Raw genomic sequence first — 26,900 nt, forward strand, 5'->3', positions numbered from 1 at the left:
TTTGCCTTTAAAGATAAAACAATAACACCACTTGTAGTTCATGCTATCCACAATAGTGTTACCAGACAAAAGCACTATCATAAAGTGCACTTACCTGTGGTTGACTTATTGTGGGCAATTTTAAATTGAGACCCACAGGTGGGAGTCTCTATGAGCGAGATTAGACAGACAGACTGCCCCAGCAGAGCAGGACACTAGTGAAAACCATGCCTACCACCAATTTCTTTTTCTAGCTCTGACAGCAAAAAAAACCAACAGGATTATCTGGCAGCATGAACTGCCAGATCACTATGTATGATAAATGGGCTTTTATGACAATGCATTACCCAAAACTAGTTATATAAAACATTTCTAAAACAAAGGAGTTTTCATTGCAATCTGATAGCTTGGACCAGAACCAATTAATACCAGGGACCCCCTTCTCCTACCAGAGACTTGCCCAAGGGAAATCTCATTCGTTCAGGTGACACTGTAGCAGAAGCCTGATTAGGTTTTGGGAGTAAATGAAAGGAATTGCATAAATTTTTAACCTGAAAAATAGAAAAATTCCTTTCAGGAATTTTCCAGCAGAACTTATCACTTGTTTAGAGGAGCAGCAAGGAGAGAATGAATGGCCTATTAGGTCCTTAACACAAGCCTGTAAACACTTTACATACAAGGAAATTATGCTATTATATTTCAAAAAAGCCAGGATTTCATTGTGTTTATTAGAAGCTGAGTGTCACAACATTCATAGAAAGAATTTAAACTCACTTTTGAGCCTCATGGACCTAGGAGTTAATTTTTCAGTCATTTTTATTTAAACTACATAGATATATAGGTTAAAGTTGCATGGAAGAACTCAGGATGTCTTGAATTAATAGAATCCAACAAGACCTCTTCATGTCTTAATTTATATTAGAGCTCTTAGCATGAAAAGATTAATTTCTTGGTAAAGTACATAACTTCATCTGCTTGAAAGCTTATACTGATCAAAACTAAGAACAGAAATAAACTGATAGGCTCCCACACTAACTGAAGTAACTAACCCTAAGTTATTAAATAACTAATTCTAAGTTACTAAACCCAAGCCTTGTGCCACAACCTGTATTTGGTAACTTCCTCCTCTGAAACAGCACTTTGTCAAAATGATTTTTACTCCACAACACGGGGGTTATCTCTGCGTTCAACAGAGGCTAACTGATCATCTCCAGGAAAAGCAGTTCTTGCCAAACTCACTTCAAAAAACAATCTACAGATGGCAGCATTCACAACAGCTTCACCTAAACCATCCACTTGAACTGCAGTGCTGTAAAAATCATAAGGAAAATGGCACCTCTGACTGTTTTTAAACTTATCTCTAAATTGTGATATTAGCATAAGGGGAACTGCCCAGAACTGCTAAAAAATGCAACTATTAAAAAATTCAAACAGGGGAAGGAAAGACTTGGGCTTAAACCCTCCTATACAGTAGGTTGAAATCCATTTGCATCTTCACAGTCCTCTTGGACCTGTAATAAAAATTGCTCCCTCAACATAGAAGAGCAAATAAAACTACTATTTGAAAACTTTTTGTAGAGATCAATACACAGACAAGTAGACAATGTAAAGATTTATTTTTTAGTCTTCAAGCATGTTGCTACGAAAAAGAAAGCTGTGCACAATGAGCCATATCACTCACCAATTAGTTTTTCTTGTTTTTAAATTCCATGACAGACAAATGACTACGTCTTGGAACAGCTTTCCTGTGTGTTCTAAAAATCACTTGTAACAAAACCATTCTCCCAGATACAGAGATTTAGCAGTTTTGCTGTTTTATTTGTAAACGCAAAATAGGAAGTACTGAACTTGATTTGGAAAGTTCATTTTAAGCTAAATTAGTACCAAAGCAGCAGAGCATTTCATGGTGTAATCGAGCACACGTATCAACAGTTTGTGGAATCAGTCTCCTCTTCCAGCAGCAAGAAAACATCAAAAAAAAAAAATCAATAAATTTGTCACTGCTCCTGTTTTAAGTCTTTGCCCACAAGCATTGAAGTGACTGGGTGCATAGAGGCTCTATGCTCCAGAAATGTCTTGACAGTCAGATCTCGACACTTGTCAAAACTGTAAAGGTCCCTGCAAAAGGAGGAGAAAAAAGGCCCCATTACAAGAATACAGGGAAATAGTACAATGGGGATTTTATCTAGGTTTTACTTTTCCTTTGAAAGCCTCACATTAAGGTGCATACTGGGACACCAAGCCGCCTTCTACTAAGAAACATCAGCAAGTGGATAGTAACTCTGAAGAGAAGCTTGTTCATAGTATACAGAAAATTCTGTACTGTATCACTTTGAAGCATAGCATACATGTACAACGTCAAGTATTATACATTCCGTAATACTAAAAATGCCAACAGCATGAGCTCCTACAATTTGGTAATTGCTTTTACCTGAACAAGGGTCGAGTAAACTTCATCCTGCCCTGATCTGTTGCCATTTTTAGAGCCAGAGGAATAGCTTCTTCCCACCTGGCCTTGATGCAGAGTCTCAGCCATCTGAGAAAAAAAATAAAACCAAAAAAACCTTATACTTTTAAAAATTTTTATCTGCAGTGGTTATCTTATGATTCTGTTCCCATAAGCACACTGGGCAGTGCTGTGTCATCATGGGAATGATATTCAAGCCAAGTTCAACATAAAATATTCAGTGTTTGACTAGCATGCTACAAAAGTGGGCTTTTCTATAAAATAAGAAAAAATTGCTTCAAGCTTTCTCCAAAATGGTTTGATCATTTTCTGCAGCTATACATGTCTTCTATATTACAGTGGTGTCCAGTTGCATCACTCAGAATTAGGGCTGAATTATATAGCACTTGTCATATTTGACCAAGTGATTAAAAAAACTCCTAACAAAAGCCACCCCAGAATGCCACCAAGCAACTGGCATGCTTGTTTTGTTTTAAAGCTATTAAGAAATTGTTCTTGTTACAAGAAGTAGAAACTAGACTGTATATTTCAAATACTTAGGGCTTTTGATAAGAAACAACTCTAAGTTCGTCAAGGCAGAAGTCGTGCATAGTCTAAGAGAGTTAAAGCAGAATAATCGTGACTATTGCAAATGTATCCAAGTATGTAACAGTCACAAAACACACAATACTTCAAGATACTTGTAAAGATTACTTATGTCCTCAACAGTAGCTTTTTTTATCGTGTGACCTGTGGGAACACAATGCATAAATACAAACCTAACTGATTAGGATGGCAGAAGAATCAAGCCATTTAGCCAGGAGCATTTCCTAACTGATTAGAAACTTCCTTTGATATGTACTTTTTTTTCTGATGTGACAAAAGGTTTGTGATAGTGAGCATGGAAATGATAAAAAAGTTTTCAAGTTGTGTTGAAAAAAACCTCACTGGCATCGCAGCAGAAGTGAGTAGGTTAGTCCAGAGACCCAGACCTGAGTAAATAAATATTAGAAAGATTTTTCAGGCATCACTGATTCACAGAAAGGCTCCCTATTCTATTATCCAATACCACCCCCAAAATAAGTTGTCAGGTTCCTTTGCTAGTATGGCAGATGAAAATAAAACAGAGCTAGTCCACTGCTCATGTCCAGCTCTACAATCCCAGGCACAGCTACAGGCTGGGCAGAGAAGAGATCCAGAGCAGTGCTGCAGAGAAGGACTTGGGGGTGTTGATCGATGAGAAAATGAACATGAGCCAGCAGTGTGCGCTTGCAGTCCAGAAAGCCAACCGTACCCTGGGCTGCATCAAAAGGAGCGTGACCAGCAGGTCAAAGGAGGTGATCCTGCCCCTCTACTCTGCAATGGGTTGCCCAAGGAAGCTGTGAATGCTCCATCCCTGGCGGTGCTCAAGGACAGGTTAGACAGAACCTTGGGTGGCATGGTTTAGTGTGATGAGTCCCTGCCCATGGCAGGGGGTTAGAACTTGATGATCTTAAGGTCCTTTCCAACCCTAACTATTCTATGATTCTACACTGTATTTACTCAATTCGCGAGTAACAGCACCACTCTGGTAAGCATGTTTGCGCATGCACTTGCAAAAAAGCCCACAACAACAAAACACACCCAAAAAACCTGCACCAGTTCTGTACAACAGTATGTCTCAGACAATTCATGAAGCAGGACACTTTGTTCTATGAAAGCATTTAAGATTAGAAAAATGCCCATACTAGAACAAACCTGAATCTTATTTCAGAATTGTTTATAGCATTGAAGTCATATACTTGCTGCATTCGCTGGACATGTGACACTGGAAGAGGAGACTGAAAAAGGAAATTGCTTAGTTAGAATAAGCCAGAAGCACACTTCAAGCCACATATATAAAAAATAAACAAATTCATCCTAGGAAATTGATGATACAAAGGAATTAAAAGCTTACCATAACAAATATTTGTATTTGTTTCTTTCACCTTCTCATTGTATTAGGGAAGGGGCAAAGAATAAGCCTTAGCAAATTCCCACATCCAGTACTACCAAAACATTCAAAACACAATATTCTGTTGTATTTATTGCTTATTCGCTTTGACATCAAACACAGACAAATTCAAGCACCTTATAGTTTTGGTTTTACCTTTCAATCCAAAATACTCTGTATGTTGTTTGTTAGCTTAAGAGCCAAACATAATCAGGGAGGCACAGCTGAAGGTTTCAGTAACTATGTATGCTGAGAGAGGATTATCTTTGTAAAACTTAAAAGAAAATGGACAGCTTAATTCCAAAGCACACTGGGCTCCATGTCTCCTCTTGTGATACCAGAATAAAGCAACCCTAGGTGTGCATTTACCTCCAGAAGCAACAGGGCCAGGAACTCAATCAACTGATGAGATGACATTTCCTTCAGGTCTGCTGAGCTAAATGAGCCCAAATCACTCTCTTCTGCCTAAAAGGGAATGGTTACTTAAGTTTTTAATTGGTATTTCAAAGTACAATCGGGTGTAATTTTTTGTTTGGACTATTGAGCCATTCCACATTTTTTATGATATTGATTTGTATTCATGCAAGATGTGACAAGGGAAAAGTAGGGACTTAAGCTACTATCTGATGTTTAGTATTCTTTATTTCAATTCCCACTTGTTTTCTCTCCACTGTCCTTCTGTTACAGTTAAGTGAAAAATCAAACACTTTCAATAGGAAAAGTAATACTGAGAAGAAGAATGTTATGGCTAACATACATATTCAACAAAAAGCCACACAGCTAGGTAACAAAAGGAAGGTATGCTGAATTCTCTATTAGTTGTATGAGTTTTATGGCTAAAATTATGAGAAGATTGTATGGTATTAGTTACTTATTATGATTGATGTATTTCAGTTTTTGATGAGAAATGCATACTAGCTCCAGTAAAGCATACAGGAATTATTGCTAATAGAATAAAATCAGTAATGTAGGGATACTTTGGTATTTGTTTTTAAATCAAACCACAATATCAAGGTTTCAAAAACAATATTCTCAATTTGATTACTACATACAATAAAAAAAAAAGCTGGCTGTGTGCCCCTTTAAAATATGTACTGCACTTCACATATAGAAGTTATAGGAAGTGCTCTGATTCTATGATGAAAGGCTAGTCTATGAAATGCAAATAACCCTGACGGCTATACCATCACCATAAATACACTCTCAGCAAACAATGTATTTCAGAAGAGGATGGCTCACTTTTTATAAAAAGAGCTAGCTTTTCAAGATACAGACACCTCAGCGTTATTTAATCACTCACTTTGATCCATCTTTGGCTCAAGGCAACACAAGCATTTGCTAGTGTCATGTCATACCTGTCAAATATTAAAAACAAAGGATCACACTTTAGAAACACAAAAAGCTCCGGTAATGTTTTTACAGAATGCTTAGAAATTATTTTCAAATGGCTCCATATTTGTCTGTTGTAGGCTTCAACTCCATACTGCAGTACAATTTACAAAATATCTATTATAATGAAACATATTTCAGTTTTAGTTAGAAGCACTTTGTGCACAGATGATATTTGATCCCATGCACTCCTAAAATAATCGGTACTTCTGAGCGTATAGTCTAGTTTATAGCTGAAAAGAGAATACTGTTGTAACAAACTGACAAAAAAAAAAAGAAAAAAAAAAAAAAAGACTCTTTCCTGGCATCTTTCAAAGCAAAATGAATTTCCATCAGACTAAAAAAATCAAAACTATTAACAGTGACACCTTTTTCTCCTGTAAACACCTATACCAATTTCCACATAGTAGTAGGACATGTTCAAATCAAAAGTTTGTGGGAGGAATTCTACCCTGTTTACAAACTGCACATAATTTTCCAAACAGTCATAAATTACAATCTGGAGAAGGAAAACATGGACTATAAAAGAATGCAGCTTACACAGGCATCACTGGTGGCATTCCTGGAGCATGAAACCATGAGTTCCAATCAACTTTATCAAGAACATCTACCTACAAAGCAACATAAATTCTTACTCAGTTTGAAATGTTGTCTACAGAGAAAAGCATGCCCTATGAAAACCAGTACCAATATTGGTTTTGGATTTTGGGTTTTATTTTGCTGTTTGTTTTTTTTTTTTTTTTAACATCCCTCCAATTACTCTGGAGAATTCTATCCTTCAAAACAAAATATTCCCTTCTAGGAAAAAAAACAAAACTAACCACAAAACCAAAACACATTCCCTCCTTCTCCCCACAAAAAAACCCAAACAAAACCAATGAACCAACCAAGCAAAAAACAACCCAAAAGCCCAAACCAACATAAGAATGCAAAGCCATCTTTTGTAAGATGCCAAACAACATCATATTAAGGTCCTAAGATAAAGAAAACTAAGGAATTGGTCCTTAAAGAAGGTAATTCTTGAGCTATGCCATATTTTCATGTAACTAAAAGGTTTCAAGCAATTAGTTTTAAATACTATCCAACCTTATCCTTGAAGTAAGAGTATAAGAACTTCTTCCAGTCCTCCGTTATTACGCTCTTATAAGCGAACTGTTGAACGTAAGCCTTCAAGAAGCCAATGAAGATATCTAGCAGTTACAAGACAAAAAAAAAAAAAAAACAACAAAACAAAACTGTTTCAGTTTTTGAAATTAAAATGGGAAGCAATAATATATGAAGTCTCACTAACACTTACCTGGTCCTCCAAGAAGTTGTTCAAGGTAAAAAAGCAAAGCAAAGCCTTTCTCATATGGAACAGATGAATAGGCAACATCAGGATCTACTTCATTCAGATTAGGGATGAGGTTAGTTACAGGATTTTTATCTCCAAGAGTATTTATCTGTGACAAAGACACAAGAAAATATATTCATCTAGGAAAACCAGCACCCCTGCAAATCACGACTAATCCTATTTATAAGGGTACTGTCCATCCAAAACTAAGATGATCTCATTGCAAAGCATTCTTTCTCATTCTTTTTTCTGAAGTTTTGAATCTGCACAAAACACAGTTTAGCTGAACTTCTTTCTCATCTTGTTTTATTAGTGTCTGATCAAAGATGTTAAGATAAATCACCCTTTGCTCTAGCTGTCTCAATGCAGTTAATTATTGCCATGTTTGCCAAACATGAGCACCTAGTAAACTATCTATATTTCATTATATATATATTTCTATATCTTCATTAACAAACTATTTAAACTACTTGATTTAAATGGGTGCTATCAAGAATAAAATACAAGAAAATAATCATAGCACATCAGGTAAAACTACATCACAAAACTGAATAAGAGGGCTGGAAATATCACAGGCCAGAAATCTGAAAACTAAGTTTAACTATGCTACCTAAACACAAAACTAAAACACTTACAGATTAGGAATATGCTCAATTATAACACAGTACAGAGGGAAAATCTGCATGAGGCACTGGAAATTCTGATGGTCATGCTTGCAGATAATTTTGATAAGCTTTCAGCTTCAGCTGCTTACCAGTACGCTAAGAAGTATTACTGCAATTTAGCCATACCCAGAACAACTAAAAGAATCTGCAAAGGACAGCTTCAAACAATTTAAAAAGCTTTACCTAATCTGAGTATAGTAGGCTATTACCTTGGGAAGAGATCCTATACCTTGGAATCAAAGATGCTTATCCTCCAATTAGGAAAGTGTTAGGAAAGCTGAATATACAAGTCTTTGTGGGAAACACATGAAATTAGCTTTGTTTTATTTGGGTATATGCTTAAAAATATGTACCGTATTCTGCAGTTCCCTCCATCCTCCTAGGGCTTGAAAGTGCCTGAACTGCTCACCAAACAACCGACCACCAATCCTGCGTTCCAGGTATACAGTATGTCCCTCATTCAGCCTGGAAATATATTGATAAAGTCAGAACTACTAGAATGGAAAAATTAATTTAGTTGGTTTCTTTACAGATTGATTTTAAATTATGATTTGCATTGCACTGAACATCACACCTACCAAAAATGCTCCCATGTTTTATTTGTTACCAAGTTTCCTGTCCAACTGTGAGAGATTTCATGAGCAATAACCTAAAACACAGAAAACAGTGACAGATCTATCATTTAGAGTCCTCTGGAAAATGAACATCAAATCCCAACAGGAAAACAAAAGGGATCTCCTTTATTGCATTACATTCCCAAAGCTGGTTAGCATTCACAGTTCTATAAACTTACCCATATGAATTTTATTTAGAGCATTAACACTATCATACTGAACCTATTCCAGTAATAATTTTGAATGTCCAGCCTGCAAGTCATAGACCCACAATGATCAACAAAATTGACTTCTCTGGTAGCACAATGCAGGCACTTGTTTGTGAAATCACATTTCAGAATACTGGATCCAAGCCAAGTGACAGACTAGTACTACCTTCCCACCTTAGCGATTTCTGCAGTGCTGGGATGATCTAAAATACCAAACAGGAAAAAAAAGGTCACCCCTAGAAGATAATGATGCATGATACATTAAAAAGCATCCATGTCAGATATTTCAGTTTTCTTGGGATAAGGCAATCATATCCTCTTTTCTTTTCAGCACTGCATCAGTCTAGTAGAAAGACATATGAGATAAAACAGCACCCAGAGTACTCAATTTTCCAGAAAAATTAGAATTTACTCAAATCACACTCATTATTTCCACTTTTAAACTACACAGTTTTAGTATTGTTCTGTACTAGAACCGAGTTCTAGTGCACAGACAGAGAGGAAAAAAATTCCCTACAAACAATTTCAATTAGATCAATTCAGTTGTGGTTTTTAAACATATCTATACACAGGAGAGAAAAAAAGCTATTGAGCAGCTAACTTCAGTCAGACCCTTATGCATACAGGCACCCGTGTTACTTTCATCAGTTTGTTATACAAAATAGGTACATCTACAGTTTTCTACAGCTTACTTAGAACTAAAACTCACTTTGTAAGAATTCTTGACTTACTGCCTTAATTTTTAATTCTCACAGGTTATCTATTACAAAGGAAGCTAAGATACAACTTCAAGTTGTGTTCTACTTGAAGACATTAACTTATTTTGCACTTACATTTGATAGTGATCGGTCACCTGCCTGAAAAGAAAACAAACCAAAAAAAAGGCAGTCAGTTCAAGTAAACCTCAAATTATACCACTTAATGCATTTCCATTATGATTCCTAACTCCTGAGGGGCAGGAATCTTTACAGTTCTTTCGAGGGGAAACATTAATCCCATTTGTGGGTTAATATCCATCACTTGATGGATAAGCAAGCCCTAAGAAAAAGCTGACTTTTATCAGTGTTACACTTACCAATAGTGTTGGAGTTACAAAAGTAAGACAAGGATTCTCCATACCACCATAAGGAAAAGAAGGTGGCAAGACTAACAAATCATACTGTCCCCATACGTAGGGTCCTGCTAAATCTTCTGCTGTTTTCAGCATAGCTTCAGCCTGAAACAAGAATTTACATTAGCTTCTAACATCACTTCTGGCTACAAACACTGAACAAGTAATAAGCTACGGATTCCATACTTCATTCTCTTTCACCTTGGCATGTCCCACATGCAAAATGAGCACAAGACTGTACCAGTATTTACTTTCAGTAGTAGTTTTGGGTGGTGATAGAACAGCAGCATTTTTGGGGGTGGGAGGAAGAGAAAGGAGAGCTACAGATGAACAAAACACTGAACTGCAGCCTGCTCTTTTCCCAATGTTACGTGAAACAATTAATTTACAAAACATTTCTTTGTTAAAAAAAATTACCCACCTCAGCAAATTCATAGGCTGATTTATCCACTAGCTCCTTTTCAGCCCACACCAGTGTCCTTGGGCCAATCTTTCTGTTGAAAGTAAAAATTCCGCTAAGACACTATCAACTAGAAATAATTCTATGGGAAGCTAACACAGGGGCAAAAGTGAATCAAAATACATGCAGTTTGATACAAATAGACAGGTTCATTGAACTTCTAAGACCTTTTAAAACTAGAAACAAGACCAAGAAACAAGCAAAAAAAATCTCCAAAGATTTATTATGATTACCAATATTTTTACTTTGTGCAAATTCACTCACCTGCTTTCTAAAGCTCCAACCACTAAAGCAATCAAATAGCAAGGTATGGGAACCTAGTGGAGAAGAAGAGAAAAAAAGGAATTTCTTTGTAATGTGAGCAATCAACACCCCTTATTCGAAGAAAAACAAAGGTATGTAAATAAGAAGTGTGCACATTTCCTCCATAGTTTCTTTCCTTATGTTATAACAAAGGCATTGTTTTTTCTCCCCAAGTGATACTCCTTTATCTACAAGTACTCATTTCACAGATGTTTCACACCAGGGCCACAAAGTTGTATCATTTCTGTTTGAAAAAAATCTGCACAAAAAAATGCCACTGCTTTCATCACTGTTCAAAAGAAAGTCAGTTTTCCATATTCATTCCAGCTCTGTTAAATGTTACAGAAGAAGGAGTTTAGACATACTGCTCAGATAAAGGGCAGTTGTATCACACAGAAAGACACGGAAGAGCTTTAATGAACTGAAGCAAACAAGAATATTTTTGGATGTAAAAGACTCAGCAAAATCAAAAACTATATAATTGATGTCCATGCGTGAAATTAAAATATTTAAATTTAAATAAAAAATGCTAAATATTTGTTATTTTAATGAAAAAAAATCCAAAGCTGCAGCTTCTTTATAGAGAAATGCTTTCTTGTGCTGCTCTGAAAATAAAAGGGGAAAATACAACCATCCCTATAAAAGTTCCATTTATCTGACTAAACAATGTTGAATAAGTAATATCATATATGTCAATATATGATATATATATATCAGTATATCAATTACTTCAAATCTCTACGGCTGTTGGGTTATAAATTCATTTTTACAGACGCTGCTTTTCACTACATCTCTTACTAGCCTGGACGCGCAGGACCAAATAAAAAAGGTAGTTTTAAGTGAGCTTAGAACACACAGGTATCATTGAATTTTATGTGTTACCCTTATTTGTCTAAGGAAACACTTGCCTTTTCTAACAAATCAGTCTCACAGTCTTCTACATTAGATGATGTGGGTGCCTTTCTTAATGCATTTCTCTTTTTTGATTTATCTATTTGGTGTTTAATGCATTTTACTTTTTTTTTTGTTTGTTTGTTTAATGAAACACATGCCTTTTCTAAGAAATCAATTGAATGGTTTTCTATATTACGAAGTGTGTAATTTCAATTTGACTAAATGTTATTCCTTGTACATGTCCACCAAACTTACCAATAGTGTATTTCTAGATAACATACAGCCCTGGTGTCATGGTTTAAGCTGAGCTGGTAACTCAGAACCATACAGCCGCTCACTCACGTCCCTCCCCCCTCTTCTTCCTTCCCCCAGCTCCCGGAGGGACAGGGAGGAGAATCGAAAGAATGTAACTCCCACGGGTTGAGATAAGAACAGTCCAGTAACTAAGGTATAACACAAAACCACTGCTGCTACCACTAATAATAATAATAAGAGAAATTAACAAGGGACACGTGGATAACTTATAGAAGCCTTATGCACTAGACAGAGGCAAATGTTTTGGCTCCACAGAGAAAGCAGAACTGCACGCATTGGGAATAAGATGCCTTAGGCATCTGCTTACTAGTACAGAGCACTTACGTTCTGACTGAAACAGTATATCTTCCGACTGCTGTCCTCTGGGTCAGGCATCTCTCCATCACGATTAGCACTCATAAGAGCCACCAGCTCTTTAGGAACTGATATCTGAAAGGTTACCCAACTATGAGGAAGTCAACTGCCACAAGGGACCATACAATATACTAGAAACAGTGATAGCAAAAAGAGTAGCCCAGATTTGTTGTTAAGTCCTCTCGGTCAAGTAGGATGTATGGCATATAGAAAATACTATCTTAAAGGCTGGCAATATTTAATTAACCAGAAGGATTACCTCTGACAGAAATTAAAAAAATTCACTTTCTTCAGACTACTGAATTGTAATATCACATTGCACATCTCACTTTTTGCTTCCTTAAAACAATCAGACTGCTTATGCCAGGACTGCAAAGATCCCCTGACTATGTATCTATGTAAACGGAACATATTACTTATGGCATACATGAGAGTCATTTAAAGTATTTATACTTTACAGCACTCTTTGTTGTCTTACTGTCAGCTTTTCCTGACTTAAAAACATAATTCTTTCCTACTACGGCACTTACTTTTTTATTTTGGAAAGAAAGATATATGTGAACGAAAAATGAGATGATATATCTAAAAGAAAATGGTAAGGCTACAGAAGTGCCACAAGGAAGATAAGTAGGTTTTGGCTCTTACATTAAGCTAAAAGTCAATATTCTCTGGTTTTATTTTTTTGTAGCTGGTGGAATGTGGCCTAGAATAATAATTCACCCATTGTAGTAGTTGTCTTTAGTTAGACACGACAAGTTCATCTACCTCTGCATAGTAGGTTAGTTTCACAGCAGGTGTGTCCTGGCATGGAAAGATGGCCCTGCAGTGGATAGCCTGGACAGGAGAAAAAAAAAAAAAAAAAGGGAGCTAAAACATAACAATGCTTCTGATACAGAGGACTAGAAATAAATCAAACCAATATACAGTACTGGAAATAGAGAAAATCTGTTATCTGCAAACGAATCTGCAAATTCTTCCTATCACAGCTTATAGTAGTTTTCATAGTTAAGACTTTTCTGACAGAAATAATGGTAGGTAAGACAGATCAATAGCCACATATATTGATCACACGGGACTGTGCGTACTTCAACAAGAATACTGGAGAGGGTAAAGCAGTTCTGGAATTCTTAAATTCCAAACATATAATAAAATCTCAGCAATGTCCTGACTTATTAAGTGCTTTCATTTAGGACCTCTGATACACATGCAATTAGAGGTTATGGGTTACTGTACTTATACCTACCAGCCCTGCTCTATGCCTCTTTGGAAACCTGGGAGAATTACAGTGGTATGTAAATAAAAAGTGTTAAAATTAAAAATAAATAATTATCCACTCAACCTGACACTGGCTGAAGAGAAATGGGTGTTTCTTTCCAGAAGTTTGCTCTGGAGTAAACCATTGGAGAGCTGAAGAGTTTGGAGAGCTTTCAAAAGAGATTTCAACAATAGCTTCTTGTCCCCTGTGTAATAAGGAATACAATCAGACTGTTTTGACACAACTCCTCATCGCTATTGAAATTCCTCTACAATGATTTCTAGAAAATAGGTCTGCAGCATTGTCTCAAAAACACTAAAAATAAGTTCAAGCAGCATATTAAAAACTCTTCCCTTTCAACTATGATAGCAAAGATTACCTGGTTTATTTGAATGTCCCAAGACACTTCTGTTTTTTATTAACTAGAAACTTTTCCTCTCCTCTCTTTAAGGAGAACATGGACTTTTTCTTTAAACCATTTGGACCAGCTATATACATATATATTTTTTTGTCACAACTACCTAACATTTTACATGTAAGTATAAGACCAGCTTGCTAACAAAAGAACACACACAAACCTTAAACATTCATACTTTTATTTTGTAAGGACATATCATAACCATCACTGCCACTAAAAGCACACAGAAGTACTGGCTTTTGTTATCAGTAAATTCTAGGTTAGGTGTGCAACTCTCTGGATTTAACAATCCAGCCACAAATCAGAACACACTTCAGCTAACCAGAGGAGTTGGACACTAGATAAGCTGCCTGGTATACATATCTGCTTTATAACCAGCATTCCAAAGTACATCTTTGACAAGAAAGGAGAAAATAATTTGTATTGCCTTAAGGCGCACTGCTTACTGAACAGTCAGATTTTTAGTTTTAACTCCTACCCTTTACTTTTCACTGATTTTTAATGAGTACTACATCTCACACAAGATATAAATTCTTATGATCACAACTCACAAATCCCTCTTCGTAGCTTTTTCCCCTTACAGGGAAATCTAGCAATAAAACTGAAAAACAGAAGGCTGAAAGTCAACCAAAAGAAGCCATGTTTCTGCTGAAGCCTGTTCACATACTTCGCTTGTTCAGTTTCACATCAGATCATAAGCATTTCCCCAAAAGGGACTGACACTGTATAACATCCCTTTCTCTTCCACATTACAGGTGGTTCTAAACTGCACTAATTCCTAGGACAGCAGCAACAGGAGAGGTTTGTAGTTTGTAGTTTGTAGAGGTAGTAGTTTGTAGAAGTAGTAACCAGTTTTGGAAACAAAATAGTAAGAACATAGTATCCTATTTTATTCAAACAAGGAAACTTTCTGATACAGAGCTCTCAGCTTTGGCAGGCAAGATACCATGGAGTTACAACATACATAGCAAACTATCAAAACATGTACTGTAATTTGATAACAACTTTTAAACTGATCCAACTTGGGTGGTAGATTATGATTTCTTGTCTCCATCATGCTGCTGAAACTCAAGTTCCAGTTTTTAGGGACTTGGTTTAGCATAGTCAATACAACACAGCCTTTATTGTTTGAAAACATGTTTCTTTTTAATCCTAGTGATAACCTGCAGTTCTACAGAAAGACAGGATCAACCCTTGCATGAAAGAAAGGCAAAGTATGCAACTTCACATGTGAAATACTGTAGCAATTCTGAACATGACAAAATTCAAGTAGTTGAAGCAGAAAGAGTATTACTAATGAGAAGCACTGTAAAAATTGTGACACACTGCACATAATTTTGCTGCTTACTTTAGCAAGTCATTTCATACATGATAAAAGACCTGGGGGTACAAAACCTCCTGAAGTCTCGGCTAATGAAAGCCAGATATCAAAGTCATCTACAAGATCACATCAAATAAATGCAAACCCCTATTTATAAGTCCCTCTGCAAGGTTTACACAATGACTCTACAGTCAGACAAATGGATTACTCAGCGCATTTTGGAAAACATCGAAAGGAAGAAGCAACAGTGTGTATGTACCTTCTTAGTTCAAAAGGAAGCATGATCTCCAGGGGGGTCCCCTTGAAACTGTGCTTTTCTCCAAAAACAAATGTTGCATCCTGTCCATTCACAGTCGCTTTAAATACCTGTACGTCTTTTGTATCCAACACCTGTAATGAAGCAAATATTACAAGCTTCTTTAGTAGTGTAATAACCTTAAATACATGCCTCTCCAAAGGAAAAAGTATTTACTCAGTAGAATCAGAGAAATCAAGTACCTATGTTGTGTACTGGGAACCAGCATTTTAGGGGAGCAGCAGGGAGCTTACAAAACTGGAGGGGGAAAAGGAAGAAAACCAACTTCTGACCATAAAAGTGAAAACAGGAGTTCACTAAGTAAACTACAAAGGTGAAAGACTTCATAGTGCTGCTATAAAATGAGGGCATGATGGAAACTACCCTGCTAAGGCTTCCATCCTGGAACTAGGATAGATGCAACAGAAGACGAGTTAAATAATGCAGCACTCTCACATGCAGCACGAGTGAAGTTTCACTCTTCGTTGTTAAAAGGATGTTTGGGTTTGTTTTTTTTTGTCTAAAAATAAGTGCCAATCACAAAATGATTTCATGGAGGCTGCATGAAGCAAACCCACAAACCCCAAGCTTCACTTCGCATATAAAGCAACGCCGAGGAGGTTCACACGTTTATGTGCATCGGTAACTGAGAAAGAAACTGCCACAATAAAACACGTGTGGAAAAGCCATAAGCATAGCTTTCCTTTATTCCCATTTTTTCGGCAACAGGCTCTTCGCCGTTTTAACAGGAAAGTACATATTTAAAATACATATTTATATTCTTCTCTCTAGGCACAGGAAACCCGGGCCGCCGAGCGCCGCTACCCGCGGGTGACGGGGCCGACCGCTGCAGAGGCTGCAGCCCAGCCGGGGGCAGGAGCGGAGGGCCCAGGGAGGGAGCAAGGACGGCCGGGCCGGGCCGGCCGAACGAACGGAAGAGGCAGCTAAGGGAAGGCGGCTACGAGCGCGGACCCGCCGCTGCCCCTCAGCGCGGGCCCGGCCGCGGGCAGCGCGAGGGTCGCCCCTCCCTCCTCCTGCCCCGCACCCGCCGTTACCAGGCAGCGCAGCGCCTCGCGCTCGGCGCGCGCGGTGAAGGCCGCCGTGCCCCGCAGCGCCCGCGCGCCGAAGTCCACGCGGCAGCGCAGGTACAGGTGCCGCGTCAGGCAGCACGAGGGCGACGCGAAGGAGCTGGAGTCGGCCACCGCCATGTCTCGCCCGCCGCAGGGAGGGAGGAGCGTGCCGCGCGCCGGCCCCTGGAACGCGTAGTCCCGCCCTCCCCTGGAACGGCGAGGGCAGCGCGCGAAGAACTACATCTCCCGGAGCGCACCGACAAGCATGGTGGCGCTGAGGGGCCAGGGCAGGGTCACCGCCGAGCTGCCAGCCATTAAATACCATGTAGGGAAGGCTGCGGAACGCCCTGCTGTACAGCTCCTCGTTAGTATAGTGGTAAGTATCCCCGCCTGTCACGCGGGAGACCGGGGTTCGATTCCCCGACGGGGAGGTACGACTGTTTTTCTGCCTTTTCCTATTGTAGACTCTACCCTAGAGGCAAACCCCAGTTCTTTCCCAAAATCAAAGCTGCTGCCAGACGGCCTTTGGAAATGCAGCGCGACGTTAAAACAGGAAGCGCAGAAATAAAACACAGGCGTCTCGTGGTTGCCTACCTGCTCCAGGCTCGAGGCAGCATGGGGCCAGCGAGGCCGCTGCAGCACTTCGCAAGCTCAGCCGCTTAACCACCAGTACGTGTGAGGAAAGTATTCTCGTATTTAAGTGGTTTGATCAGCTAAACAGCGGGGGTCATTAAGCCTTTCAAAAACATTCACCATTTTCCTTACTCCCCCGCCAAACCTCTGAGGTCAGAACAATGGAAAGAGGGACAGACAGGTAAAATGGACACATTAGAAGAAGAAAAGTGGAAGGCCAAAGGCCATCTTGTGGCCTCTGGTAATGCAGCCCCTCATTTTAACCCTCAAAGTGAGAACGTGGGAGACCAGGAAGCTCTGAGCCTGTGCTTGCAGCCAGCAGACCCCATGCCATCTGCTGTGCTAGCTAAGAGTGCACTGCAAAACAACTGTGACACTTCAGTGTCCCTGCTTGCATTTACTCAGTATCATCAGAAATGCTCTTTTAAGCACTCCCTCACTCCCCCCTCTTTTTTTTTTTTTTACTCCCAATCCTTCTGCCAAAAGGCATTATTTATTTATTCATTCATCCATTTATTGACATTTCAGCACAAGGATGGTAAAAGAGACTGCCTCCCTTCTGCGGGATGCCGAGCAGTAAATGCGATCACCCAAATCCCTTCAAGTCAGGAAAGAAAGCCATGGCTGACCACACACAAACGGAGTGAGGAATTAGGATGAGAGACAAGAGGCCAAGGCCAAGGCCAAGGCCAAGGTGTTAGGAGTGCGGGCTGGGTGTGCCTGGTGTTCAGTGCAGGAGGTCCGGGAGGCTGTGCTCTGGCCCTGGCTTTGTGCACTCAGACAGTTTCAGTACAGTTAATGTGATGCTCTGACCTGGGCATTTAAAGCAAATTTCTGTACCACAAGTGACCTCACATCAGCCACACAGATACAGCAGCAAGCAGTCAACTGGGGACATACACAAGAAAAATGATTTCTGTTTAATAAGATCTAAGATCCAATTTGACAGCAGTGTTTGGCAACAAAGGGTGATCACTCTTGACAAAACATTGCCAGAAGCCAACGACGTGTAATGCAGAATGCAGAACCTAACCTTTGCCACCCTTAGAGAGTAGTTCTGAGACACCATGTCTTCAGCCTGTGTATGCACAGCTGCGGGAGCAGCACACCAGGGGCTCTGGAAGCTGCAGGCACAGGAGGGATGCAAGGCTTGAGATAAGTGCAAGACTAAGAGGTGCTTTCTGTGGGCTCACCAGCTGGTGGCAAAGCCCATGGGCATCCTGAGAGCATCCCACTGCCCCAGCTGTCCCATCCGGATGTGACCCTGAGACGGGAATGTGAGGAGCACATGAAGAAAAGGGGGTGTGACAGTGAGCGTCATCCGCAGGAACAGTGATACCCTGGAGCTTTGTATAAACTGGCTGGACTAGAGCAACATGCAGGCAAGCCCAGATAAACCCAGGCAGAAGAGGAAGGGAATTTCAATAGGTCTGTTGTTGCATGTATTGGAGAAAGAAGGAAAAATAGCCCAAATATTTTCCCTTTCACAATTTCTGAATTTCCTTGCATGCCCACTTCCCTTTCTCAAAACCCATGTACATGTCAACAGAAACACAAGGAAACTGATTTCTTTTTAGTAGGCAGTTTATTTCAAAACAGAGAATGGACTATAAAATAAGATGTAAGAACCATTTAGAAGTTCATATGTGCTGGCATCCAGTCAGGCAATGTCAGCTGTCATAAAACAATAAGGGATTAGAAAAGCAATTCTTTCAAAACAAATATGCTGTCAGTGCTTTGCAGGCATAAAAAAGAGTCTTGCAAGCAACTCCATACCTGCTTAGTCAGTGTTTCTGTTTTCAGATTAAGCTTTCACAGTGCATAACAAACTACCCAAGAGGCAAAGTACTGCTATAGATGAGCAGCTTTGAGAGTCCCAGGGAGTCATTCTCATTTGTGTGGGGCAAAGGTAAAAGGAAGAGGAACAAGGAGCTCAGGGCATTGAACAGGGTGTCTCCCCCATCTCCCCCCAGGTCGGCTTAACCTCTTTCCCCCTTCCTCTGGTAGCAAATCTTTCCCACACACCTGCTCTGTGCTGTTGTACCCCACCTGGCAGTGAGGAGCCAGCACTGCTGGAACACCAGCAGCAATGACAGCAAGCCCAGCCACAGCTGCTTGCACCATCTTGGCTCTCCATGAACATCCTGGTGCGGTCCAGGCTGGGTTCCCTTTGGGCAAAGTGCACAGGAGGCACAAGGGAAAGGAGCACTGGCAGGAAGCTTTCTGCAGTGTTTGTAGAGTAAAGTTTGAATGAGGGCCAGCACTGATGAAATCTGGAGGAGCAAACACTACTGTATTGCTAGCAGAAATCTTGCCCTGATTTCTTCTTCAAATACCTGTTGAATTACCCATGTACAGCTTTCAGATGCATCTCTTTTTATGCTTCTAGTCATCTCACTCTCCACCTTATCAACAGTTCAGCATGTATTAGCCTTAGGGCTAGCAGAGAAAGCTGTGGCCCAGCCACCAAGACAAGAGTGGACTGGTAAGTCAACTGCTGCTTGCAGCCTTGCTGATCACACAGCATGATAGCAAAGCAGCGCTGAGGGAAGGTCTGGGATGGAGGTTCAGCCCAAGCATGTTAACAGCATCTTGTTAAAAATCTTGTTTGAGCATGTTCAAGCCCTGTGTAACTCTATGTATTCTGTCTTCTGTGTGTTGTAGCCATGTGTGTATTTAACTAAGTGTGGTTTATGTATGCTTAACTCTGCCAAAAGTTTTAATTAACCTTTGTCAAGAAGATTTTTGGAAGGCAAAAGGTTGCTTGCAAATGTTGGAAGCTGCTTTATGCTATTAGCAATGATGAAACACAGAGAGGAGCACTGAGAATCGTGGAAGTTTTACACTGGTAGTTACTCTAAGGAGAAGGAAAATAAGAGAGGACCCCCTTCTTAAACTTAATAACTATAGCAATAAATTCATATTTTAAGACTACTTAAAATCTAGTTCTCAGCAATTGTTCTGGGCAGTCCCAATGGGAAAACTTAAACAGAACCAGCTACTAAAAATACACTAATTTTGATCTCATTTGGAATGAAACTTGTCAACAAATAGGGAGATCAGGTAGAACATAATAATAAATAAATAAGAATAAAAAATGCCTCCATAAGTGCTCAGCAAGGGCTAATAACAGGAATAGGCAATAGCAAATTGTTCACAAGTTTTTTTTGCAGGACAGTACATCCAACATGATTGTGATGAACTGACAAATTAGGAGGGTACAAGTCCTCTATTCCACCTTGATTCTTCTACAGAGACTTTTGGTGCTAAACTTTTTGGCTGGTCAGAGAGAAGAACATGGTTGTCCCTTAAAAAGTGATAAAACAATTTATACCAGTAGCTGTTATATGCTTCTGATCCCTAATCATAGTGAACCATCTGACCCTTGAAGTATTTAATGTTAATTCCAGAACTTTTAGCCTGTCATCATAAGTATCCATTAACTGTTGGCCCAAAGGATCCCAATGAGTCTTCTCCCTGCACTGAAGAATTTGGCTGCTGGTGCCCCAACCAGCTCTGTGATGGTGCCAGCCTTGGAGCAGCAGCCTGCTCCCACAGCTCCCTGGCACATCCACCTTCACAGAGCAGGACATGTGCCTGTGAGCACAGCCTGCCACAGAGAAGCTGGCACTTTGGGTCCTTTCATTGAAAATTGCCTTTACACAGGTCTAGGTCTTCAGGTGCTACACATTGCTGCAACCCCACTTGGGTCAGTGGAGCAATGCTAATATAAGCCAGATGGGATGCTGACTTACTCTCCAATTAAAAATACCCAGGCCACCAACACGCATTCAATCCCAACGTGCATGCTGTGCTTTTATGACTACTCCAGACTAGCCTGGCATCTTTCAACATTAGCTTATAATAAGGGTAAATTAGATGTTCATTTTTTCTCCTGGAACTCTTAACACACTGAGCACTTAGTACTTGAGCACAATGATTTGCAAGGAACTGTTCCGTTTTGTACATGAACAGTTAGTAGTGGATCCCATTTCCTGGGACAGATAGGGTGGAAAATATTTTAAAGCAATATCTTATTAATAGGTTTTTCGTTCTATTTTTAAGCAGCTTTAAAGCATCTATTACATTTCCTTTTTTCCTGAGATAGTTTCTTAGTCTTGAATTCCCTGCAGAAGCCAGCAACCATTTCACACAGCTGTGTTTCTACATGTCAAATGGTCTGTTAAATATGATTTCCATCATACTTCTTTTTACTTGGAGGGAATAAGTTTTGCAATTTTTTCAGTTCCTCCTTTGTTCTGACCTTTAAAATACTTTTGCAAAGGCAGTTTTCTTTTTTTTTTAACTTCCATGTTGTTAGACATGCACACAGCTTACACCTCTCCAGAGGATGCTATTTAACCATGTGAAGAGATCTGGCACTCTCAGGGTGCATCATGACAGGCTCAAGGAAGGAAAACTTCTGCCTCAAAACCAGAAATCCAGATGATGAAAAGTTAACTCCTCTGTTAATTTGATGCTAAGCATCTATTACACCACTTAGCCTGCTCAGCATTTTAGGTTTTTCTCAGCTACTTTCTTTGTTAAAGCTTTGGAAATCTTCTGGATGACAACACGTCTTCTTTTTGGTCATGATATTCACATTTACCAACAGACGGTTGCAGCATCCATCCTTCTACATCTGAGAACCAAAATACACACAAAACATATACCTTACACAGCCAGAATTGCAGTATATGAAGAAATCATCTATGTGTTCTATGTATCTGCAATTATTATTAGCATCATAATCTTACCAATTATAAATTTTAAAAAACTTCTGCTCTGGGGTGACTGGGTCCTTTTTGTTCCATGGGGTGCAAACAAAAAAGCTCATACTAAATTTTAAGCATCCAAGAAATGGCATTGAAACAAAAGGTATGGTATGTGTGTTTTGCACAAAGCATGTTCATAAACACCTTGCTTCAAGAGGATGCAGATGCCCATTTTCTTTCAGAATAAACTCCATGATGGCAAAAGGGATTTTAGTTTCTGTGTTTAATATCTAAGTTTTTGCAAGATGAGGTTTCATGTTTGTTTTCAGAGGATTCAACTTTAAGTGACCCTTTCCTTGGAGATCAATACAAACTGACCTCTGGATAAACTCTCTGTATTGTTTTAGGGGCAGGAGTGCTATTGAATTGTGCTTACATCTGGTAGTGACTTTCACTAACAGATGCACAGAGATACATCCATCACCTCCCGCTTCCACACAAGGCAACGGCTTCTGGTCAGTGTAACATGCAGTAATTGGCTGCTTTTGAGTTCATTGTTGGGCCAATAGTCTATGACTGTAGATCTGTAGGTTGGATTTCCTTTAATCTGACTTGATTTTTTTTTAAGTTAGATTCACTTCTTTGAGCATTTTTTTGATTCTTCAGAGAGACAGTGCAGAGCTTTTGTATGCAGTTATCTGGGTATTTGTCCCTCACATCCAAGTTCATAGCAAGAATGCAAACCAGAGCAAGAGTAATACAACTGTGCAGGAAAATACCATACTACCCAAAGGCTTCAGCAAAAAGCAGATGACTCAGATATCTTAACTACAGATGTCTTTACTCAAGAATGGGAGAAGAAATATTTACTAAACAGCAGTAACTTCTATTGACTCAGATATCTTAACTACAGATGTCTTTACTCAAGAATGGGAGAAGAAATATTTACTAAACAGCAGTAACTTCTATTACTGTTTTGGAAGAAAATCTTAGTTGTGCTTTCCTCATTTCAGTCACTGTGACAGTATCTCTCTATACAGTTTTTGAGGTTGCAGAGGGTTTGCTTATTTCTCCTGCCTGGTTTACTACATTCACACCACCTGCAGGATTCTGCTGTTAACACAGCACCAACCAATGGAGATTTTGCAAACCATTTGATTTTACATTTCTGCTCCCTCTTATGTGTAGACTTGGCATCACAGCAATGTTTATATTACTACACATGCTTACGTGTTGTTGCCAGTCCCTCCAAATTTCAAAGAGTTTGTGTCAAGCACAGAAGAATCTTACGTTTTAAAATCAGAATTTGCCTTTGTGACTCTTCTTCTAGGCTTTGCTGGGCAGCAGCATTGGCTTTAGCTTGTAGAGGCCAAGCTGCGGAAGTGCAGTTATTCCATGCCAATGCTTAACAAACTCTTCTTTTTCAGAACAAGCAATGAAAGAGCAATGAAAGAGGTTTAATCAAACAGTAAGCTATTGGGGGGGAAGAGGGGAAGGAGAGAGAAGAGAAAGAATACAAAAGAATTATCAAAAGAGCCAAAGAAAATGCTTTCTCTAAAATTACTGGATGACAGTGTGAGTTTTCACCACTCCTTAATGAAGGGCTGAGGGTGTGAACAGCAATCACTTGTTCACAGTTTGTTCTCCACTCTATTCCTCAAATTCAGGTGTGCCTTCACTTACCCTCATCTAGGCTATTGGTTAACAAGTCCACCATTTACTTTGCAGTGGTGAGCTTCTCCCCACAATGCTCTTCATTAGTCATCTCTGTTAATCCTTTCCCCCAGAGATCTCAGCTGCTTTGCGGGAATAACGATAAAGCCCACACAATGTTCTTGCCATGAAGGGAAGACTCTCTAAACAGATGTACTGGCAGACTTCTTCTTTGTCTGTTATGGGGATGCCCTGAGCCTGAGAGCAACTGGAGATGATAGTCTCCAGCAGTCATAGTCAGTTTTTTCACAACACAGGCAGTAACTTTCATATTTCTCTGATGGCTGCTTTTTGTCATGGCAATCTCAAAAGGCAGAAATACCTTTCTGCTTCTCCCTCAACTTATTGCTTAGCATGACCCATAGCATGCAGACTGATTATGTCTGCCATTCAAGTGACACTCTCTTCACTAAAAACCTATGGAGCAACCCCATCCCTCCAGATTTCCATGCCTGTGGCACTCTCAGCAGAGGGATTCACCTTCTCTTGGCCCACCATGTGTAACGTCAGCTAGCTGACGTTCCTACATGAGGAGGCCTATAGCTCTGCCCTTTCTGTGCATGGATAGCTCCAAAACTGTGAAGCAGCCTCTTCCTGGGAAAGGCCTTGTACCCTGAGGAAAGGGCTCCTGTGTAGGTTTGTGCAGAGCTGTTCCTGGTCATGAACTGCAGACCTTTCCTCCTCACCCCCTTGGCTTCCCTGCTGAAATAGGTGGTGGACATCCCCAGCCCAAGGGGAAAGCTTGGGGCTGCATTCTTACTGCTTGAGTCTGGTTGAGTTCAGATGGACAAGGGCTGAGATGATTTTTCATTGTACTCAGCACATGACCTGAAGGAAGTCTTTGTTGAGTTGTCTAGGACTACCTTCAGCAGAGAAAAAAGTTCAGAAAAGTCCAAGAGATCAGAGCTGAAAACTTCAGCTGAACAAGAACAGCACTGAGGAACAGGCAGACCCTCAGGCATCTTAAGAAACACTGCTGGTGAGACTCCTCTGAAGATGAGGTCCTCTCATCGTGGACTCTCACCAGGATGCTTGGGTAGATCCTGCACAGCCTGGACTGAAGAAATAGCATAGATGGCTCTCTTTAGCAGAAGCTGGTGTCATTTTGTCTCAAATGGTCTTACTAAAAGGAAATAATTGATTTGAGGGACCTCTTCAGAAGACATGCCTAAATACATTTATTTTGTAAGTGCCTGACATCTGCAGATCTGTGGCTGAAGTTCCAGCCAGCCCATTTAGCTGTTTGGGATCTGGTTTCAGGCACCTCAGGGTGGCCAAGGGGTCTGTGTCAAGGGATTAGAATGTGTATTCAGGACCAGTGGTGAGACCTTCCTCCACCGTGCCCTCTGTGAGCCAGGAGAACAAAGAGTCTTTCTTAAAACAAAGGATTTGGTCTTTCGTGAGGAACACAGCATGCACTCCAGCTCCCCAGACTGGCATGTTCCACCCTCAAGTAGCTAGGGCTGGGCTGCAGGGAGGTCTGTGTGGGCTCTCAGGAGATAACCTCAGTCACCCTCCAAGGAGTCCACACCCAACTGAGTATTGGCTATCCCCACCGAAGTGGGTCTCAGAAGCAGTGCAGACAAACCACAGTCTTGTGCCAAAACCAAGTATAACAGCTTAAAGCCTCCACAGCATCCCTCTCCTCATGCTTTTAATGAAGCACAGCTCAAAGCCTTCTCAATGTCATTCCACTCCCAGAATATAAGAAAGAGTATTTCTACTGGGAGTCAGTAGTTGTCTCTTCTCAATGGTGTTTTTTTCCACTACTCCCCACCCCTGTTATGTGTTTATATACATATATATACACATTGGTTTTTTAATTGGGTTTTTTTGTTTGTTTGTTTTTTCGGGTTTGGTTTTTTTTTTGTTGTTGTTGTTTTTTTCTGGCTGATTCTCATCCTTAGCTTACCAGCATCTCCTGGCAGGGTAAATTTTACACCAATATATGGGCTGCCAGAAGGAAGCTGAAAGTCTACCAACCACCTCAAGGAAATGAGCAAACAAGCAGGCACAGACATGCTGGGCAGCCTTTGTTTCCTCTGGGCCAGCAACATAAGTCTTGTCAAAAGCAAATCCTTCATATGACCTTTCACACTGCACAGCCCCCCATATTTATTAGAAGTAAGCAGCTACACCCAGTTTTGACTTCAGCTTGTATCAATGTATAATTGCACACCATACTTACTCCCAGCTGGCAGCAAATCTCAAACCCCAGGTTGATTCCTGTACACACATAGAGGCATTGGAAGTTTATCTGCCCTTCTGGGACTCGCACCCATTGGCAGGTGAGATTTTCTGGCTGTCAGTCGAGCTCATGGGCTCACAGCACTTCCCCTTCTTTCACTGCCAATATCCAGCAGGATTCCGCCTTGTCCTGATTTTTTCTCCAGTTACTTAGGCTCTGGAGCACCTTGAGTGTCTGAGACAGTCCAATGAGGGAAGTATTCATCCAGTCTTGCTTTTAAATAAGTGCTTGCTACCAAATCCTAAAAAAGAGGAAGCAATATTGCCAGACAAATACATAAAACAATGCAAGAGGCTCACCTGGACATATTTGCTTTTGTTGCTAAAATATGTGGTTGGACAATAGCCATGGTAGGCTCCGACTCAAGTAATATGAAACAGGTTGTATGTTTATGTAAAGACATTGATAAAAGCTCAGGGAATGTATTTTTAAACATTTTTTTTAAAATAGATGTCTGTAAAACCACAAGTGGCCTGCAGAAGATGAACTGGGAATGGTTATTTATTGTTCCTTATAAAAGGAGAACTAGGAGGCACCCAATGAAATTTTTGGCAAGCAGGCATGCAAAAGAAAGTACTTTTCTTGCAGTTAAATGAGTACAATTGCAGCCATGTAAACTATGAAACTCATTGCCACAGGATGTTGTGGACACTGGGAGTATAAGCAGGTTCAAAAGAGTTAAACAGTCATGAAGCCCAGATCTAACAGTGCCTTTAAACGTTTTTGAGTGGATGCAGCTTCCAACTCCTGAAATTTATAACGTGTGGATTTCTATAACCTGAGAGATTACACCAGGGGGAAAGTCACTTCATATTTCTTTCTTATGCTGTTCTCCTTAAACAGGGAGAAGACACTGAGTGAGGTGGGGTCTTGGTTTGTCCTGTTTCTGGCTGGAAGGACACAGCACTGCTCAGTGTGGATCTTGTCACAGACACTGACTGGGACTTTGGAGCAATTGTACATGTTCAGGCTCTGCCACAGACTCATTTTCGCTTCCCCTTTGTCTATGTTGTGATTTTGACTACAAAGCTTTGTGAGGAAGGCATATGGGCTATATGCAGAACCAAGGATCCTGGAGCCTCTGCAGCCTCTTTGGATACAGCTACTATAAGAAGTAAGAGTACATTGAAAATAAAGAAAGCACTCTAGCTTCCCCCTAATGGGAGGGTGGAAGGCAGGAAGAGAAGA

The 26,900-nt window shown here is 40.1% G+C and overlaps 1 protein-coding gene, 1 long non-coding RNA gene and 1 other non-coding gene across 3 annotated transcripts; 2 read left to right on the plus strand and 1 right to left on the minus strand.

Moving 5' to 3' along the window:
* Positions 1–1,576: 1,576 nt before the first annotated feature.
* LTA4H (leukotriene A4 hydrolase) lies at positions 1,577–16,549 on the minus strand. Its single transcript, XM_062611323.1, has 19 exons — positions 16,389–16,549; positions 15,298–15,428; positions 13,384–13,504; positions 12,810–12,878; positions 12,015–12,119; positions 10,443–10,495; positions 10,140–10,212; positions 9,683–9,823; positions 9,441–9,464; positions 8,363–8,433; positions 8,138–8,249; positions 7,084–7,228; positions 6,873–6,976; positions 6,327–6,397; positions 5,698–5,752; positions 4,767–4,862; positions 4,163–4,245; positions 2,411–2,515; positions 1,577–2,097 (listed from the first exon to the last, which is right to left on the minus strand). Exons 1-19 carry the CDS (start codon positions 16,539–16,541, stop codon positions 1,977–1,979), a joined length of 1,833 nt encoding a protein of 610 aa, XP_062467307.1. The 5' UTR covers positions 16,542–16,549; the 3' UTR covers positions 1,577–1,976.
* Positions 16,550–16,718: 169 nt separating this feature from the next.
* Positions 16,719–26,664, plus strand: LOC134159860 (uncharacterized). The gene is made up of 3 exons (XR_009963330.1): positions 16,719–16,779; positions 25,372–25,523; positions 26,560–26,664. It is a non-coding gene; the product is annotated as an uncharacterized LOC134159860 (long non-coding RNA).
* TRNAD-GUC (transfer RNA aspartic acid (anticodon GUC)) lies at positions 16,763–16,834 on the plus strand. Its single transcript has one exon. It is a non-coding gene; the product is annotated as a tRNA-Asp (tRNA).
* Positions 26,665–26,900: the final 236 nt, after the last annotated feature.

This window comes from Pezoporus occidentalis, unplaced genomic scaffold (assembly GCF_034315485.1).
Source record: "Pezoporus occidentalis ecotype Australia unplaced genomic scaffold, CSIRO_AGI_Poc_V1 ctg152, whole genome shotgun sequence".
Lineage (NCBI taxonomy): Eukaryota > Metazoa > Chordata > Aves > Psittaciformes > Psittacidae > Pezoporus > Pezoporus occidentalis.

Bases quoted from the DNA above. Each gene is read 5' to 3' on its own strand.
- LTA4H (XM_062611323.1), bottom strand. From the start codon at position 16,541: ATGGCGGTGGCCGACTCCAGCTCCTTCGCGTCGCCCTCGTGCTGCCTG. The intron at 10,213-10,442 runs GTGAGTGAATTT...TACTTTCAACAG, and splicing joins GTTGGAGCTTTAGAAAGCAG to AAAGATTGGCCCAAGGACAC. The intron at 4,863-5,697 runs GTGAGTGATTAA...ATTCCCTTTTAG, and splicing joins TGAGCCAAAGATGGATCAAA to GCAGAAGAGAGTGATTTGGG.